The following is a 20,680-nucleotide window of genomic DNA, read 5'->3' as shown; positions in this document are numbered from 1 at the left end:
TAATATGCAATATGTCATATACAATATGCAAAAATAAAACATAAATATTTGTTAAATATTTAATACTCATCTTTATTATTCTGAATAATTTATCATATCATTAAATATCATATTTAAATATTTTGTATTGTTTTATTAGGACTGTTTTCCTCAGACACATACACACACAACTACACACAACTACACACACACACACACACACACACACACACACACACACACACACACACACACACACACACATTTTCCCCTCATATACCACACTGAGTTTTGAAAGGAACAACATTCAGCACTCAGGTTTGAGGGTGTGGCAGGTGTATTTATTTTTTGCTGTTCCTAGATGGCGCTCTTCTGGATTAAATGGATTTCATGGCAAACCTGTTAAAAACCTGATACATTTCATGTACCTGAATTTGCACCAGCTGCCTAGTTTTTGGTGTTTCTCGATCCTCATTATACACTAAGACTTCACTCCCCTCATTACGTTATATATTAATACTAGATTTACCTTGAAAAAAAAAATGTATGTTGATATCAGACATTAATATTCAACCCAAATCCATGGGTAATAATGCTGAAAGCTGATAACCAGAATGAGAGAGACGGTTGATAATCAACACTAGGTGCTCATTATCATCTCAGTGAAGATGTTTCAGGAATCCAGGCTTTAATTACAGGTATAATTGATTTCCAGATTGTCCGATTATAGGTAATTAAGGCTGGATTGTTTGTTTCTAATGGGAATACGGTGTGGCAGGAATGCCAGAATATGTTGAAAAAGTGTTAATATTTGTTTTCACCGCTTTGAACATAAAGTTGTTGTCACATTGTTAAGAGTTCATCACTCATAATTATCATAAAAGTGACTTTCAGCTTGAAGATAAAACAGATGAACGATTAAAACAGCTGTAGGTATTTGAACGACTGGAACATTTCAACAACTTTTGTTTAACCAAACCTTGTTTGTGTATTTAGTGTGAGCTTTGTGCGATCGCTATCGCTCATGCAATTCTTATTACAGAGAACGTTCATTTCTTTGCTGTGAATCATCAAAACCTGTAGGCAACCTGTTACTTGAGATCGATGCATTCTGTCAGTAAATGAATATTTAGTGCCATGTTGGTGTAATATGCAATATGTCATATACAATATGCAAAAATAAAACATAAATATTTGTTAAATATTTAATACTCATCTTTATTATTCTGAATAATTTATCATATCATTAAATATCATATTTAAATATTTTGTATTGTTTTATTAGGACTGTTTTCCTCAGACACATACACACACAACTACACACACACACACACACACACACACACACACACACACACACACACACACACATTTTCCCCTCATATACCACACTGAGTTTTGAAAGGAACAACATTCAGCACTCAGGTTTGAGGGTGTGGCAGGTGTATTTATTTTTTGCTGTTCCTAGATGGCGCTCTTCTGGATTAAATGGATTTCATGGCAAACCTGTTAAAAACCTGATACATTTCATGTACCTGAATTTGCACCAGCTGCCTAGTTTTTGGTGTTTCTCGATCCTCATTATACACTAAGACTTCACTCCCCTCATTACGTTATATATTAATACTAGATTTACCTTGAAAAAAAAAATGTATGTTGATATCAGACATTAATATTCAACCCAAATCCATGGGTAATAATGCTGAAAGCTGATAACCAGAATGAGAGAGACGGTTGATAATCAACACTAGGTGCTCATTATCATCTCAGTGAAGATGTTTCAGGAATCCAGGCTTTAATTACAGGTATAATTGATTTCCAGATTGTCCGATTATAGGTAATTAAGGCTGGATTGTTTGTTTCTAATGGGGAATACGGTGTGGCAGGAATGCCAGAACATGCTGGAACACGTGATAGAAACTTTTTTTTGTTCGATTATAATTCAGTTGCGATGAGGAGAGATCAACTCCATAATCGTGGTATTGTCATTAGGAGTGACTTCTTTCCATAAAATGTTCTTTCAGTGTTTTATACAGGAACGGCCTTTTAAAACATGTGTGCTGTGTGTTTGTTTGTGTGTGTGTGTGTGTGTGTGTGTGTGTGTGTGTGTGTGTGTGTGTGTGTATGGGTGTTTGTGTGGGTGTATATGTATATGTGGGTGTATGTAAGTATGTATTTTATTTGGAAATAGACCAAGAAAATATTTGGCTTGAGTTTTTCCTGAATCTTTCATGTGTCACAATATCTACAATGTGGCATGAAAGCATCCAGGAAGTTTAAGATTAATAATTATAATTTTCTTTCCCTGAATTATCTTCAGTTAACTTTATATTTAAAAGTGTTCTGTACGAGAAATATGCATGAAAAACCCAAACGAGTTTATATTTGTAGGTTTCTGTTTTATTAATTGATTTTAATTGCTGTGCTGAGAAGTGCATATGTTTCCTGTTGTTGGCATTTGAATATAAGTGTTGTTGTTTTTTTAAATAGTTCCTCATAGTGATTTGCATCTTTATTGTCGTCAAAAATTTGTTAAAGTACATGACAAGAGTTTGATAATATCTATCTTCTTTCTCTACATAACAACCTGTTTAGTAAAACTTTAGCTAATCTGAGTGGCAGATTCTTTTTCAGGTGCATACTGTAGAAAGTACATGTAGACTGTATTTTCTTAAAGAACGCCTGCTATTTAAGTAAATATATACTTATAGCTGTCAGAATAACATCGGAATACGTGTTCGCTGAGCAGGAAATGAGGCTTACAAATTGCCAGGCTAGCATATGTAGCACAGAGCCACTCAGAGCTCCTAATTCACCATATGAAAGCAGAATATCAGATGAAAGGAGACACGATCTGTCTGGAACATCGACATTGACCTCGGATGTTTTAGTCAATTACTAATAAACGCTTCCGTTCATTAGCAATAGAATGCTGCTATTAAACATAGCGTCAACCGCTCAAAGAAATCTCTACCACGTTGGGAAATATAGTATTGACTTTAAAAAAGTGTTTTGGAAAAATATTTTGACCGAAAAAGCTTTTTATGACTATTAAATTAACAGAATTCCTGCTGGTGAGTGTTTATTGATCACAATCGTGTAACGCTTGTATTTGTCCACTAATGTTTGCAATTCTTGAGTATATATGAAGTAAAGCAGGATGTGGGCTCTTAATCAACCGGCACATTGTTCCATTTCCTGTTTTTTTTTAACAAGAAAACAGGTTCTTCGAGGACAAAACACGATACCATCTGCTTCGGCGCTGTTTGGGCAACGATGGCGCTTGGCCCAATTCCTGAAGTCAAGCTTATAAAAGCAAGTTCATGGAACAAAGTTTTAATCCGTCTGAGGCATGAAACGTCTGAAATCAACGGATTAATGCGATTGTTTTAATTCAAATAAATGTATTAGAATTCCTTTAATATCTCATATATTAGTATCTTTTATAGTTCTATCAAATCTAAGGGAAAATAAACTCAGAGGCAAAATTAAGACAGAATTGATGGACAAACTGGTTCTGACATTTTAATGATATAATGTGTAGTGGTGATTATGTTAATTGGCCAATTAGACCTGAAATTGTTATTATATTCAGTCATTATTGAGACGTAACTTCAGGACAGGCTGAGATCTTTACATATCTTATATGGGTAGGGACTACCACAGTATTACTTAAGTGTGTGTGTGTGTGTGTGTGTGTGTGTGTGTGTGTGTGTGTGTGTGTGTGATACTCGAATAACTCTATTTTGAAATGCATGCAAGCAAAATGCATGTAACCAGTTTGATTTGCAAAGTGTGAAACCTAAAGCATTAAAGTAAGGACCAGATGGGGATGAATCTTATCTGAATCCGGGAACACTGGGAACACTGGGAACACTGGAAACACCAGGAACACCAGGAAGACTTGACCTTATAATATAATAGCAGACCAGTTCATCTGTACGCTCAGGGAAAAAACAATATTATTTAATAACAAAAACAGTTGCTGTTTTCAGTGTTGGTTGTAGCTTAAAAAAAAGGTAAACAAACAAACAAACAAACAAACAAACAAACAAACTCTGCAGTGTGGAAAACAAAAAGACTTTTCTCTCTGTGTGTGTGTGTGTGTGTGTGTGTGTGTGTGTGTGTGTGTGTGTGTGTGTGTGTGTGTGTGTGTGTGTGTGTGTGTGTGTGTGTGTGTGAATACGTGCTTTTTATAGGGTTCATTTAAGGAAGATTTAAGACGTGGACGGTTTTGATTTAGATTTTTAATATTCCTATATTATTATTATTATTATTATTATTATTATTATTATTATTATTGTTATTATTATTATTATTATTATTATTATTATTATTATTATTATTATTATTATTAATATTAGTAGTACTATTATTATTATTATTATTATTATTATTATTATTAGCGTTATTGTTATTGTTATTGTTAATATTAGTAGTACTATTATTATTATAATTATAGATCTTGAATAAAACTTGATGATTGATGATGAGTGATGATTTATTTTTTATAATGTTCTAAAAAAACAATAATAATAACAGTTAACATATTTATTCTTCTAGAATAAGTATGACATTAATATCAGTACAACACACACACACACACACACACACACACACACACACACACACACATAGAGACAGGCCTTTCCCCCCTCAAAAAAAAGCAGGGTTTATTTATTTATTTATTTATTTATTCCTATATACATTTTGTCTATGTGTAAAAACCACAATAATAATAAGAAGAAGAAGAAGAAGAAGAAGAAGAAGAAGAAGTATGACTATGTAACTCCACTGTAAGTTTTGTTTATTAGGAAAATGTATATATTTTTCAAACACATAAGGACGAGAGGTTTATATTTATTTATTTATTTATTTATTTATTTATATGTTGTTTGTTAAATCTCTCCAGATAGCCCTGCATGAACACTGATTGCTTTACATTCCCTCCTTCTGCAGTCTCTGGTTTGCATTTTAGTCTCACATCAGGGTGTTGCTATTCGATCAATTAACGTAAACCTCGTTTAAAATATAATGAGATAATTAGTAATATTATATGTCTCATTATTTGTAATATCGCGTTCTGGAGCCGTTTTTAGAACCGGACAATCCAGTCTGCTTCTGCATTCTTCATGCCTCACACACACTCACACACACTCACACACACACACACACACACACACACACACAATTCTCACTATAACACATACAGAAGGTGCAACGTCTTATTACTAACAGGTTGTGATGTCATGCAGGTAAAAGTGCTGCTGGTCCTGTTTGGTGTGTGGCACTTGGAACTGTGCTTTCATGCCAGAAACACACACATTCTCACAGTAGGACGGAAAGAGGGACAGAATAAACAGACAGATTAACGACAACATACAGTGGATTTGTGCAGATCTTCACTGAGGAGCTTGGAAATTTATCAAGAAGTCACACAGGTAAGGTCTTGAGGGAGAACTTTATTGTAAAATGTATTCTACTATTTCTACAAATGGACAAATATGAGTCATATAGATGAATTGTACACTGTTACAGTCCTGGAGGTCTATCATGCACAGTGAGGTGAATCTAAGCAAGCAAAAAAAAACGAATTAAACTGGTCTGAAACAGAGTTACTCCTAAATTAAAACTGAATTAATGATGAATGCAAAAAAACCCAAAAAGAATCAGTGCACTTTTTCATCATTTTACCTTCACAGATGAACTTCCTGCATTATTTAATACCAGTGTTTACTATGAATTATTATTGCTATTATTATTATTATATATTTCTATATATCAAAATTCTACACTTCTGATGGAAAATACTTAATTTACAGTATAAAATGAGACACAAGACACAAAGGACCTCAATCTAAGATAAAAACTAGACAATGTGTGTGTTCACTGTGATCGTTCATGTTGAGTGTGAAAATGCTGCTTTATAATCGATATATTATTAACATCAATAACAATGCTGGATAAAGAAAACTGTGTTTAATGAATTATAAAGATTATGTGTTTTATAGAAGCATTATATAACACAATAGTGCACATTTCATTGATGATCTCTTTGATCAGTTCACTGAATTGAATCAAATCAGTTGTATTGGTACACGTTTACGAGGTAATGTGCATGTTGATAGTAAGAGGGTGCTGAAAGACAATATAACGCTAACGTGTGTCCTTCATTGAACATTTATTCTACTAAAGATGTATAATTACGTGCATAGTTTTGTAAATTCCTACACACATCAAATACATCTGTAAATCTAACTGATCTGTACTGGAAAAATATTTCACCTCAGAAACTCCTCAGTAAAGTGCTTTATTTCATTTTGCACAAATTTTAAGTTAATTTTAAGTTTTTTATACATACAGTCGCACACAATGATTTGATTATATGATACAATAAAAAAAATTATCCGATATCATACGATACAATTTTGGTGTAAATTATATTTAATTCCTTACACAATCCATATAAATTCCTTATTTTATATATATATATATATATATATATATATATATATATATATATATATATATATATATATATATATATATATATATATACAGAGAGAGAGAGAGAGATATTTATTGTTTTTATAAATGTATGTGAATACTGGTATTGCCACACATTTCTTTTAAATTCCATATGAATATTTATATCTGTATGAATATGGGTGTGTATTTATATGGGTGTGTGTTTGGGAGAGAGAATAATCTCTGTCATAATCTGACTGAATAATAAATAACGCAGAATTAATAAATTCTCTCTTTTTCTTCTCTCTCAGTGGTGGGATTAAATCTCATCACCTCCTGGTTATTGAAACCTTTACTAAGAGTAAATTAGTGAAAATTATACATTTAGTATATCTGCACATACTGTATATCTAATCTAATCTAATCTTATCTTATTTTATGTTAATATGCTTATAAATTTGGAGATGATAAAAGTTGATGGATGAAACAGTATGAATTCGATTTGTTTATTTATTTATTTAATACAAAAAATTATTTCTATATATAATGTATATATTTATACATACACATTTTATTTATATATTAAAAAAATAATAAATGGATTATATTATGTAGGTATTATAGCATTTATTTGAAACTGATCAGAGATATTTTATAAATAAATATATTATTATTGATTTCAGCTTTGCACCAGTCACAGGGTGTCTCTGAAATAAGCTGTTAAAAGTGAAAAAATGAATTGTGTGTGAGGAATCAGAGGTGTGTGTGTTGCACGAAGATAAACTGGTACCAGATTGACACGTGAAACAGAGCCTTGTGTTTGGGACATAAAACCACACACACCTCACAAAAAGGTAGAAGTGATTAAAATCCAGCATCACACGACTTTGACTTTGACCTGCTTGGCCTGATCTCTGACTCCGCCCCCTTTTTTTACCACCTGTATACCACTTTTTTCATCAGAAAGTTATCAAGGACTCGAGATAAAAATCTCAGATCCATCAGATCAGATACTGAATTTGTATTTATTTATTTTACATTGAGAGTCTAAAGGATGTGCTGCACCCTGCTGTGAGGAATTAAACTGGTTTTCTTCATCTCTTTGTTTGTTGGTGTTGATGTTGTTTTTGCACATTTCCACTGAATAACAAATGACTGAGGACGAATGACGCAGAATTACTGTTTCCACCCAACTGTTGATCATTTTCCTGTAACTTCAACCTGAAAAGAGCAAAAAAGAGTTCAAACCCTCTTAAACCACAGCAAGTTTCCCACAGCTGCAATATAAAGAGCACAGAGTACTTTTTATCTGTTTATAGTTACTTTAAAGGTTGTGGAAGTGCATTATTCCATTTCTTATGAAATCCCATGAATGAAGGAACGACACAGAATTGTATTTATTTGTTTATTGTTATATTTCATGCAGTAAAAACGTCCACGGAAAAAAACAAACAGTCAACACTTATTATTTTCTTACAACAGCAGATTCTGAAGCCTTTAAATCTTTGTATACTGAAACACTTTTTATCCATTTATGGTTACATTGCATGTAGCAAATCCAACTTTCGAGTTTATTTTCATCTCTGCAAATCCTGATGTGTCTTATTTTACTACAGCAGTTACAGCGATTCAGTGATAAAGAATTATACTTTTTATCCATTTATAGTTACATATATAGCGGTTTTTGCTTTGCAAGAAAAAAACGAAACATAAAAGTCCGTATTCCAGTAAAGATCAATTGGAATGTTAGAATTTTTCAAGACTATTTCGAGAGACGGACGAACCCTTTTTTCTTGATTACGGTGCTCAGCAGATGATGATCGTATGACATTAGTGTTATAATCATACAGACAATCACGTCGAGGTCACACTCCGTTCCCACCACTTTAACTCTAGTATAATGAATTTCATTTCACAATGGCGACTACAGGGAACCGGGCCGATTCGTGGAGACAGATTTGTACGCTCCGGAGCACATTCAGTATAATTATAGGGAACAGGATGAGAGTTGAAATCAGAGCTGAGCGTTTGCGCAGGTTCACAATGCCAGATGGCGGGTTTGAGGTGTATGAGGTGCCTGTAAACGCACCGCTCCCGAGACTGAAGGAACACGGTGTATACATGCGTACGTGCACGACGAAGCACCTGATGTAGCAAGACAATGTCCAATCTCTGATCCGATCTCAGATCGCCGAACATGCCGGTTTCATGGCGGGACGCGTTGCAGTGTCACGGTACCTTCTAAGACCATGACCTGCGTTTGGCTGTTGATTTTAAGACAAAGAAAATGTCTGAAAATATCTTCTGAGTGCATGGCGTGTTTGTTCTTCTCCTCTCCTGCCACACTGAGGCCTTGTTCTCGGATGGATTAGACCTGTTTGATCAACCAGGTTCAGAAATGTGACGACTCATCAAACTAATCTGAGGCCGCCTTTGTTCTGATGTTTGGTCAAAGTTTTGGATCGACTCCTGCCACCGTTTTCATTAAATATATAAATAAGTCTAATTCACACAACAAACATACCCGAGCGGCCAAACCTGTCGCGCTGTGGCCTGAAATCGACCCGAAAGCCGACGCTGAAACTCGCAGTCTTATTTTTCATCGCGTTAAATTATCCGTGTCTCGTTACAACGGCGCACATCAGATCCTGATCGCTCACAGCCTCGTATTCTATTTCACACCTTTTATTTTATCCTGCGACACGCAAAGCCACGTTCACCAAATAGAACAAAATCAAACCTAACAACCAGGTGGATCCGAGTCAATTTCACGTCTAACGTATCAGAATGAAGTGACAGAAAAGAGAAGGTCATGAATGAAGTGATTACTGTATAATAATACCTGTATTCTTTATAATTACATGAAGAGAATGACATTTGTACCACTTTATCTTTTTCAGGTTGGAGCGATGGAGCAACAGGATGAACAGAAAGAGAAAAAGAGAGAGAGAACAGAGAGCATGACGGAGGAGAGCTTCCTCAAAGACATCTATTTCTTTATGAAGCAGAGAGACACACCGATAGAGAGAATCCCTCACCTCGGCTTTAAACAGAGTGAGTGAGAGAAAAGAAATGGTCAAGATGTAAAGAAAAAGGAATAATAGAAATGAAAAAGAAAAAAAAAACAGGGTGAGAAAGATTTTAATGCATTGTGTGTGTGTGTGTGTGTGTGTGTGTGTGTGTGTGTTTTCTCTCCTGCTGTAGTTAATCTGTACATGATGTTTAAAGCAGTGATGGAGTTGGGGGGATATCACCAGGTAAACATCAACTCATTCATTCAGCACAATAACAACAAAAATTACTTCATGAAAAACTATTCTGGGTTAGTAGACGTCATCAGAGTCAGTCTCAGACGTCACAGAGTCAGTTTTAGACGTGTCTCAGACGTCAGAGTCAGTTTTAGGAGAGTGATGACTTCATCTGGAACTTCAGGAACTCTGATGTTTTTATTGGAACAGTTTAATTATGCATAAATATTACAATTTAAACTGAAGCTCTTCACATTTTACACAAAATTCACTTGCTTCATCCTAAAAATAGAAAATTTGCAAATCCAGTCTTTGAGATTTGAGATCTAATATCCAATACGTTTTCTCTGATATTTGATCCACAGCATTTTTCTGCTTTTCACTCGTAATACCGATACCAAGCACCAAATCTGTTTTATCTTTAATTATATCCCATCACGCCACACTGTTCCGGTTCATATGGCTCGTAAAACATATGAGCAGAGATTTAGCTTCAGTCTGAAGAGCTCAAGTTTTAATAAAAAAAATGCACTTAAAGGGAAATTAAATTGTATTAATAGAACAATAACTTTAATTGTTGGATAAAAAAAGAAAATACATTTTTTTTAAAGAATTAAGACTATTGAATTTTTATCAAATTATCCAGACGACCAGACTAAGATCAGACTCCACTATAACACATAGTCAGAAGTACATGTTAAAAGAAAATTTAATTAAAGTAGGTTTAAAAACAAAATAAAGAAATAAAATAAAGAAATAAATAAATGTAGAAATTATTGTAAGAAATGTTTGTGTGAATTATAACATTTAGCTTATACATTGTACTAATGGTGTGTGTGTGTGTGTGTGTGTGTGTGTGTGTGTGTGTGTGTGATTTGGTAGGTAACTGCACAGCAGCTCTGGAAGAAGGTCTACAACATTCTGGGAGGAAACCCTCGGAGCACCAGTGCAGCCACGTGCACACGGCGGCATTATGAAAAGTACGAGCAGTGAGAGACTCCTAAGCTTAAAACTCGTCTGTGTTTCTCTTTCTTCACTCATGAAACCTGATCTTCTGTTCTTCAGACTCCTTCTTCCATATGAGTATCATTTGGCTGGATATGGAGACGAGATTCCCATCACACTACCTCGACAGCGCAAACGCTTCCACCCTGACGAAGAGTACACTGAGGCCTCCAAACGTGCAGACTTCACACACTTACACCAGTTTAATCAGGTACACACACACACACACACACACACACACACACACACACACACACACACACACACTTAACACTGTATTCAAATGATTTTTTATTGGAATAATTTTATTATATTTATTGTCTGTAAATTATAATAATTATTATTGAATTAAAATTGTTACATTTGTATGTAATTAATGTTAAAATTCATTTTTATTAATTTATATATATATATATATATATATATATATATATATATATATATATATATATATATATATATATATATATTTGTTTGTTTGTTTGTTTATTGGATACATTTCTTAGAAATTATATAAACCTAACCTTAACTTACACATTTACTCATTATTTATTTAAATATTTAAATTTTTAAATCTGTTTTCAGTTATTTTTCCAAATTTTTCTTTTTTATTCATTTATTAATAAGATTAATTATGAATAAACTTAATTCAATTGTAATAATTGTTATAATAATTATATTTACAATTGTATTAAATCAATTGCAAATTTAAATTGAGTCATAAGTTCCTTCCATGTTTTATTTATTTATGCATTTATTTAATTATTTATTTGTTTGTTTGTTTGTTTGTTTGTTTATTTATTTATGTATTTGAAAAATTAATTGGCAAAACATTTCTTTCTTGTATTTTATTTCATGTTTTTGTGTTACAGTACCTCCCACCTGGCCCCATATCTCTACCCAGCTACCTGGCCGTGTCTTTGCCCTCCATCCCACCTCTCAGCTCTCCGGTTCACGCTCGGCCCATGATGCCCTACGTACCTCTTCCTTCTGCTCCTGCTCCTGCACAGAAGGGAAATGTTGAACAATCACTGGAGTACCTGCGGCACCTCGCTCAGGAGTTCAAGTCATCCTCGGGATGGACGGAGCCTCTGAACCTCAGCAAGAAACAGGGCAGTCTGGAGACCTCCAGGAACATTCCTTCATCATTCACGTCCCCCAGCACAAAAAAGAAGGAACCTAAATTCTTAAATGAAGCTCCACGGCTTCAACAAGGCAATCAGTTAGGAATCTGTGAAGCTCCTGCACCAGCAGTCAGAAATCAGGCCAGCAGGAATGAAACAGATGTGAACAACCTCACATCTTGTTCTAGCAGTCCAAACTTGTGGAAAGTGGCTCCAAAATCTCCTCCGTCTTCTACTCCTTCTCCTTCTCCTTCTCATCGTCCTCCTCCCCCTCATCATCTCCCTCATCCTCCTCCTCCTCCTCCCCATCTCCTTCCTCCTCCTCCTCCTCTTCCTCCCCATCTCCCTCCTCAAAGGCCAAATTATCCTTGCACAGTCCAAGCTAAACTCACAACACAACAAAGTCTACAAGTCCCAGTGTCCAAATCAGGCTCCTCTACCACATCTCAGATGAACCCAGGACCCACAAACTCGACTTATCCATCAGACCCATATGGTGGAATGGAGATCCAAATCCCGTTGTCTTTACTCCAGAATTTGATCAAAGAAGGTCTCATTTTGAACACAGCATCTCACCAACCAAATCCCAAACCAAATGAAACTCCATCGGTGCCTGAAAGAACAACCGCTGAAACTAACCCTGACCAGCCTGCAGATCTGAGCTTGAAGAACCAAACAAGGAACATCAGCATGAGTGAAATCAGCATAAATGCTAGCAAGAGCGTTAATGGATGCCAGGCACCTGAAAGCAAACATTTCTCTCTGAAGCTCTTGCAAACACCTGAAATAGCCAAGCTTCCTGTTTACAGTCACGCTTCTCACCTTAAATTCCCACCAAGAGTTTTTCAGGAGCCACAAATGTACTCAAAGCAAGTTCCTTCAGTTCCTGTGAGAAGCCCAGATCAAGCAGGCTTCAAATTCCCAGCCTATGGTAGAGATGCAGGCCAGATTGGATCCATCAACTCTGGAATGAGGTCAGAGAAAACAACACTCAGCCCTTCGTTGGATAAAATTAAACCACCTTCAGGATCCTTCGTCCAGCTTAATCCAGAGCATCTGAAACGTCTGTTCTCAGGCTCACAGTTTAGACTTGAGAGTGGAAAAATATGCTAAGAACCTCAAATAATAAATATTTATTAAAAATCTGTAATATTTCTCTATTAAAACACACTCAGGTCTCACACAATGTTTACAGGATGCAATTTGGCTACAGATTTTAAAAAAGTTCTTAAATAGCACTTATAAACTCCTAATACGAATCGTCCATTGAAGGAGAAATCGGTTCTTCTGGAATTTCCTCACTGAGCATCATGAGTTGTTTGGATGCGAAGATCCTCGTGATAGCAGGAATGAGCAGGAATTAAGAAACGGAACTGATCACATGAAGTTGTATTTAAGAGCTGCTCATGAAGGATTATGATCATCAGGAAATGCCGTATTTGCTGCCTTATAATAATAATAACAGGTCAATAATCTGTGTTGACTCATTTAGACCATTTGTATGAAAACAAACAATTACATCCGTCACTGAGTCAGGGAACGAAGTCGCTCCTTTTATCTTTACACCTCAGGATAAAGCACGATGTAGGAAAATTGTAAATATTGAATTTTTTTATTCATTTGAAAGAAAACAGAAGTATGCAGAAGATTCATAAATGAGAATTGTTATGTTTTTGTACTGTTGTAAATATTGCTTTTTATTATTATAATTTGTTTTTTAATTGCAGCCTTTGGTGATTGTTTTTACAATATTATTAGATTTCTGAAGTCGAGAATATATTGTACAGATCTTGAATTTTCTAAACCTGAAAATAAAGCTCTTTCTAAATGAACCCTCGCTCAGAATCCTCTTTTTTCTTCACTTTCCCCAAATAAAGTCCAGACGAAACTGCACGGTGTTGAAGTATGGAATGGTTCATGTTGGTTCAGGATTCCTTTTACTTTCAGAACCTTCTCTGCTCCAAAACAACCCCAAACCATTAATCTCCCACCTCCATGTTCTTCTGTTAGAGCCAAAAATGTCACATTTGGACTCATCTGTCTACAGAAATTTCTTCTAATCATTCACTGTCCAATTCTTGTGTGTTTTTACTTCTTACAAAGTTTGTTAAAAGTAAAAAAAAGGAACATCTGTGTGTCTCAAAAACCATAAAGACACAGTGTTTCCACGCTTTTCACAGCCACTGTAAATATTTTGCAATAGAGTAAAAAAAAAAAAAAAACCCTGTTAAACTGGTGCAGGACACGTAGAAAAAAAAAAACATTATAGTTAAACAACAAAAAAGAGCCTGGTGGCAAATCACAACAAAAAAATTTGCATAGAAATCGAACATGCGAGGAAAACCTGATCCCCACCCTAATATGTCTCATAGCATAATTTCAGATGAACCACCTTCCAGAAACACACACTCGCCTTTGTTACAAGTTATGTCTCATAATAACAGAGCATGTTTTGTTAAGCCCATAATTCTAGAATACCTTTATTCATTGAATACTTACAAGCGAACAATGAGTCCATCGCTTTTTCACTGCTGGTGACTCACAGAGAGAACGTTGCAAAACATTTGGGGAATAAGAGATCTTTAAGTATATTTTAATTACATTTTTATTATTTCTTTCAAATCGCAACGACTCATACCATAGTGATCAGCTAAAGGCAGACAAACATTTATCTCTTGCAGATAATGAAGTTAGTTAGAGATTATCATTTAGGTTTCATTCCACATTTTTTCCTATTTACTTCTTATTAAAAGCTCCACTCATCTGGGGAGATGTTCCACCAGATTTTATGGAGATTTGTGGCGATTTATTGAGCTACAAGGGTGTTAGCAAAGTCATGTGCTGATGTAGGTGAGATGATGAGGAGGCCTGGAGTGCAGTCAGTGTTCACAGTTTTGTAGCAGGAGATCTTCCACTCCATCCCATGGAGAGCAGATGTTCATGGAGCTGCTTTGTGCACAGGGGCATCATCATGCTGGATAAGGTTTGGGTCTCCTAGTTCAAGTGAAGGGAAAATTGTGTGGCTCCTACATTTTGAGGAAGAACCACATCAGGGAATGAATTTTGGCCATATCATGTCTGATTATGAGAATAATAATAATAATAATAAGAGGAAGAAAGTAAATGTTTTCATCACACACCAGTATCCATTAGGACTTGGGAATTTCCCCTTGTTTGGTATTTATTTGTAAGTATGCAGACGACATATGATTTTATCAAGAAGTTAAAAAAAAAACACGCATCCTGTTCACATTCTTCAGAATTATGACCGTAAAAAAAAAAAAAACTGGTTTATAGCATTCCTAATCACCAGGAAAGAGAAAAGTACTTACATCTGGTTAATTAAAATAAGAAATAAAAGCTAAACGTTTTAATGCAAATGAAGTAAACAAGTGATTTGATTATGTCACTAAAACTATTACACAACTGTGGAGTTCAATGACTCACATTACAATAATGTGTGCTAATGAATTCATCAGAACCTAAAAATATTCCCTATTAATGGTTACCTACAGGCAGTTACAGTGTGGTAGTGGAGCAGATACGACTTTACCCCAGAATCTCTAATCCGGATAATCAGGAGAAGAAATCAGGATCATCTAGTTAACGCTAATAGCGAAAGATTCCTCAACATGCAGAAGAAATGCAAACAAAAATGAACAGAGTGAGAACATGTTTATTTCCCTTGAAGATGTGATCCATTAAATAATTGCAGCAGCGAATCTGGACGATATTTATATATTGTTGAAGAACATTTCTAACCTTGCTGATGGTTTGCGCTGAAAACAAGATGAACGTCGAAAAATCGAGGAGCTTCAAATATTTGGCATTTTTATGACTGCATCAGTCTGTAAAGGCCGGTTATGTAAGTGTCTTAATTAATATGTGCAAGAAATGTGTGTGTGTGTGTGTGTGTGTGTGTGTGTGTGTGTGTGTGTGTGTGTTCAGGTCGATTTTAAAAATGTGATAAAAAGGCATGTGTTCAGTAAGTTGTGATATGCAGGAATTTCATGATTCACGCATCTGAGACATGGGGCAGTTATTAGGGCAGAGGGCATGGGGCATTTAATGCAGTATTAGAGACACAGAGACTTAAGAAGTTATCTTATATGGGGCAGATTGGAACGCATCCGAATCTTTGGGCAGTTGGTAAGACAGGATGCATAGGGCACGTATGGAGTATCTAATGCGTGGGGCAGTTTGTGAGGTTTAATACATAGGGCATTTTATAGCACATCCAAAACATTGGTCATAGTGCAGGGGGCACTTGATAGAGTGTAGAGTATTTGGAACGTTGGGGCAGTTTGTAGGTCAGTAGGAGCAGGTTTATGGGTTATCGCTCATTGGGACATGGAACCCAGCCATTAGGGAGGCACAAGCCAGTGCACTCTTAGTGCCGGTCCCAAGCCCGGGTAAATGGGGAGGGTTGCGTTAGGAAGGGCATCCAGCGTAAAACATGTGCCAAATCAAATATGCGGATCACAAATGAGAATTTCATACCGGATCGGTCGAGGCCCGGGTTAACAACGACCGCCACAGGTATCGTTAGCCGACAGGGTACCGTGGAAATTGGGCTACTGTTGGTCAAGGAGGAGAAGGAGAGGAGGAAGACGCCTACAGAGACGGCAGGAAAGGAGCAGTGTAGGAGAGTGGAGGTTAGGGTTGGTACTTTAAATGTTGGTACTATGACGGGTAAAGGGAGAGATAGCTGATATGATGGAGAGGAGAAAGGTAGATATGCTGTGTGTTCAGGAGACCAAGTGGAAAGGGAGTAAGGCCAGGAACATTGGAGGTGGATTTAAACTGTTTTATCATGGTGTGGATGGAAAGAGAAATGGTGTAGGGGTGATTCTGAAGGAAGAGTACAGTAAGAGTGTAGTGGAGGTGAAGAGAGTTTCTGATAGGGTGATGATCGTGAAGGTGGAAGTTGAAGGATGATGATAAATGTCATCAGTGCCTATGCTCCACAAGTTGGCTGTGAGATGGAGGAGAAGGAAAGATTCTGGAGTGAATTAGATGAAGTGGTAGATGGTGTACCTAGGAAAGAACGATTGGTGATTGGGGCAGACTTTAATGGGCATGTAGGTGAAGGGAACAGAGGTGATGAGGAGGTGATGGGTAGGTATGGTTTTAAGGAGAGGAATGTGGAAGGGCAGATGGTGGTAGATTTTGCTAAAAGGATGGAAATGGCAGTGGTGAACACTTATTTTAAGAAGAAGGAGGATCATAGGGTGACGATAAGAGTGGAGGAAGGTGCACACAGGTGGACTATGTGCTATGCAGGAGATGCAACCTGAAGGAGATTGAGACTGTAAGGTGTTGGCAGGGGACAGTGTAGCTAGACAGCATCGGATGGTGGTCTGTAGGATGGTTTTGGAGGCGAAGAAGAAGAGGAGGAGAGTGAGGACTGAAAGAAGAATAAGATGGTGGAAACTGAAGGAGGAAGAGTGTAGTGTGAGGTTCAGGGAAGAGGTCAGAGAGAGGCTCAGTGGTGTTAAGGAGGTGTTGGATGATTGGGCAACTACTGCAGGAGTGATGAGGGAGGCAGCTAGAAAAGTACTTGGTGTGACATCTGGAAATAGAAAGGAAGACAAGGAGACGTGGTGGTGGAATGAGGAAGTGCAGGAGAGCATAAGGAGAAAGAGGTTGGCAAAACAGAAGTGGGATAGACAGAGTGATGAGAAAAGTAGGCAGGAGTACAAGGAGATGCGGCAGCAGGTTAAGAGGGATGTGGCGAAAGCCAAGGAAAAGGCATATGAGGAGCTGTATGAGAGGTTGGACACTAAGGAAGGAGAAAAGGATTTATACCGATTGGCCAGGCAGAGGGACCGAGCTGGAAAGGATGTACTGCAAGTTAGAGCAGTAAAGGATGGAGAGGGAAATGTGTTGACTAGTGAGGAGAGTGTGTTGAGAAGGTGGAGGGAGTATTTTGAGCAGCTGATGAATGAGGAAAATCAGAGAGAGAGAAGGTTGGATGATGTGGAGTTGGTGAAGCAGGATGTAGATAGGATTAGTAAGGAGGAAGTGAGAGCAGCGATTAAGAGGATGAAGAGTGGAAAGTCGGTTGGACCAGATGACATACCGTAGAAGCGTGAGATGTTTAGGAGAGATGGCAGTGGAGTTTTGACCAGATTGTTTAACAGGATTTTGGAAGGTGAGAAGATGCCTGAGGAATGGAGAAGGAGTGTGCTGGTACCGATCTTTAAGCATAAAGGAGATGTGCAGACCTGCAGTAACTACAGGGGAATTAAGTTGATCAGTCACACCATGAAGTTATGGGAAAGAGTAGTGGAAGCCAGGCTGAGAGAAGAGGTGACCATCTGTGAGCAACAGTATGGTTTCATGCCGAGGAAGAGCACCACAGATGCCTTATTTGCTTTGAGAATGTTGATGGAGAAGTATAGAGAAGGACAGAAGGAATTGCATTGTGTATTTGTGGATTTAGAGAAAGCCTACGACAGGGTGCCAAGAGAGGAGTTGTGGTATTGTATGAGGAAGTCAGGTGTGTCAGAGAAGTATGTGAGGGTGGTGCAGGACATGTATGAGGACAGTGTGACAGCAGTGAAGGGTGAATGGAAAGGTAGAGGTTGAGGAGTGTGAATGGATGATGCTGGATGGAAGGATAGTTAAATGTTAGATAGATGGTAAATGGTAGAATGGTAGTAAAGAAATATTTAATATTCTGTGGCCTACTATGATTTGAAATCAAATTTCTAAGCAAAAAAAAAATATATATATATATATATATATATATATATATATATATATATATATATATATATATATATATATATATGATTTTAACCCAGTTCCATCTAAACAGGCTTCTATTGTAAAAAAAAAAAAAAGCTGACAGTATAGGACACCAACAAGGAAATTTGCATAGTCATGTCTGTAACTGATTTACTGTACAAGAGAGCAACTGAACTTCCTTTGTTATGTTAAAAGCAATAAGAATAAGCAGCTTCTTAACATTTAACATGAGCATCAGGAGAAAGAAAATGTCTTCAGTCTGAGATCCTGCTCTGATGGATAGAATCCTGCTGAAAAAGTCATTAACACCATAATGTTGTGTATGTGACAAATAAAATAAAAATTTGATTTAAGCAGCAGTGGGCTGAAGGCCGAGCCCTGAGGAACGCAACGGATGAGAGAAGGAAAATGTATACATTTACTACTAATCATTGTTGTAAAATATGAAAAAAAGAAATACTGAAATTGTGTGAAACTGGTAGTGGATGTTAGATCTTTGACAGAATACAGAAGAATGCTAACCTCATTCAGAATGAACCAGTTCTTCAAGGCATGCGTTATGTGTATTTGCATTTCACAAAAAACTTCTTGTGTTTATTATTACCTTTGAAACAAGGAGTGGACACACCACCTGTCACCCGTCACACACTGAAACTCCCTGATTCTTACAAAGCCGTCTTTATCTCAAACCGGATCGCAAGTCTCTGGAATCAACTTCTCAAAATATCGAAATATAACAAACCTCAAAATTTCGATCGCAGAGTCTTATTTCAAAATTGAATTTTCTGTATTTGTTGAAGGCTTTAGTGAGGTGCGTGTGTGTGTGTGTGTGTGTGTGTGTGTGTGTGAAGAAGGGGGTGGGTACACAGTGTAAATTATTTTATTTAATAATACAAAATAAATAATAAATGCTAACAGTTCCGAGTAACAAAGGGTGTGTTTGGGTAATGAGCTGAATATAGGTGTAGAAAAAACACCAGAAATTTGCACTTGGACTGACATGAAGGAAAAAAACATGAAGAAAAACAAGCACCTGCTATTAATAGAATATAGCCAATGCTTTGCTGTTACTTTATTAACAGCTTTGATCACAATTCTCATTTCCATGTGTTACATTCTTTTGTTCTCATTTTTCTTGAAAAAAGTCAGTTTACAATTTTCATGCACCGTGTCACTGAGCTGAAGAAATATTAAGACACAAAGAGGACAAAGAGCTTGGATATCTTTCTTTTAACAGATCAGCCCAAATACCATCAGCCAGTTCACAGAATCCAGTGTACACATAAGAGAACCAATTACGATCCTGAATCTCTCAGAAAGGTGTGCAAAAAAGATCAGATAATAATCTGTAGGTACGGCTTATTGACGTGGCATATTGACGTTATGAGGTGAAAAAGGCTCTAAAAGTTCAACTATGTACATAACAGTGCGAAAGGCGGTGTGAGACAATGGCATAACTTATACACGAATAGAGAAACAATAACAATATAACTATTCCAGTGTTGTCAATCACAGCATGCAATCCTAACAATCCACCATCACACCCTCGCTGGATACAAAGCTCGTGACATTGTTTGTGCACCACAAAAGAAAGAATGAAGTCACGGATGACTGGTGCTGACTGTTTGGCATTATTTTACTCTGTAGATTTGGTACGGCCCGGAAGAGGAATGTGGTCCAATGAAATCACAATAACGCACAATGCATAGGCCCAACTTACAACCTCGACCACATTCTTCCTTCACTCACACACTAATCCATCTCGCTTTGTCAGAGAACACAAGGTGTCAAAACAGCAGGTTTTTATTTAGAGGATTATTTCGAGTAAATTGTCTATATTGTGAGATTAACAATTTTATAAATTTTGGAATAAGATACAATTCCGTATTCCTCCTCAGTAATTCTTCTCTCCTTCTAATCGTCATTTTCAGCACCGCATACCGTAAATATATGATGTGATAACTGCAATAAGGATCTGGAACTGTCTTAATCTTGGCTCAGGAGGACTAACTGTAGAAGAATGAAAAACATTTCTCAAAAAGATTTCAACTCAAGTCCTTTTCTTCTTCTTTTTCTTTTTTTCTTCTTCTCTTTTATCCACTC

The 20,680-nt window shown here is 36.5% G+C and overlaps 1 protein-coding gene across 1 annotated transcript; it reads left to right on the top strand.

Moving 5' to 3' along the window:
- The first annotated feature begins 5,192 nt into the window (after nucleotides 1–5,192).
- On the top strand, nucleotides 5,193–13,072 carry arid6 (AT-rich interaction domain 6). Its single transcript, XM_046867125.1, has 6 exons — nucleotides 5,193–5,420; nucleotides 9,348–9,501; nucleotides 9,652–9,704; nucleotides 10,578–10,675; nucleotides 10,761–10,911; nucleotides 11,573–13,072. Exons 2-6 carry the CDS (start codon nucleotides 9,357–9,359, stop codon nucleotides 12,935–12,937), a joined length of 1,812 nt encoding a protein of 603 aa, XP_046723081.1. The 5' UTR covers nucleotides 5,193–5,420; nucleotides 9,348–9,356; the 3' UTR covers nucleotides 12,938–13,072.
- The last annotated feature ends 7,608 nt before the right edge of the window (nucleotides 13,073–20,680 follow it).

The sequence above is a fragment of the Silurus meridionalis genome, chromosome 15 (assembly GCF_014805685.1).
Source record: "Silurus meridionalis isolate SWU-2019-XX chromosome 15, ASM1480568v1, whole genome shotgun sequence".
Taxonomy (NCBI): domain Eukaryota; kingdom Metazoa; phylum Chordata; class Actinopteri; order Siluriformes; family Siluridae; genus Silurus; species Silurus meridionalis.
This window is presented reverse-complemented; position numbering and strand designations above follow the sequence as displayed.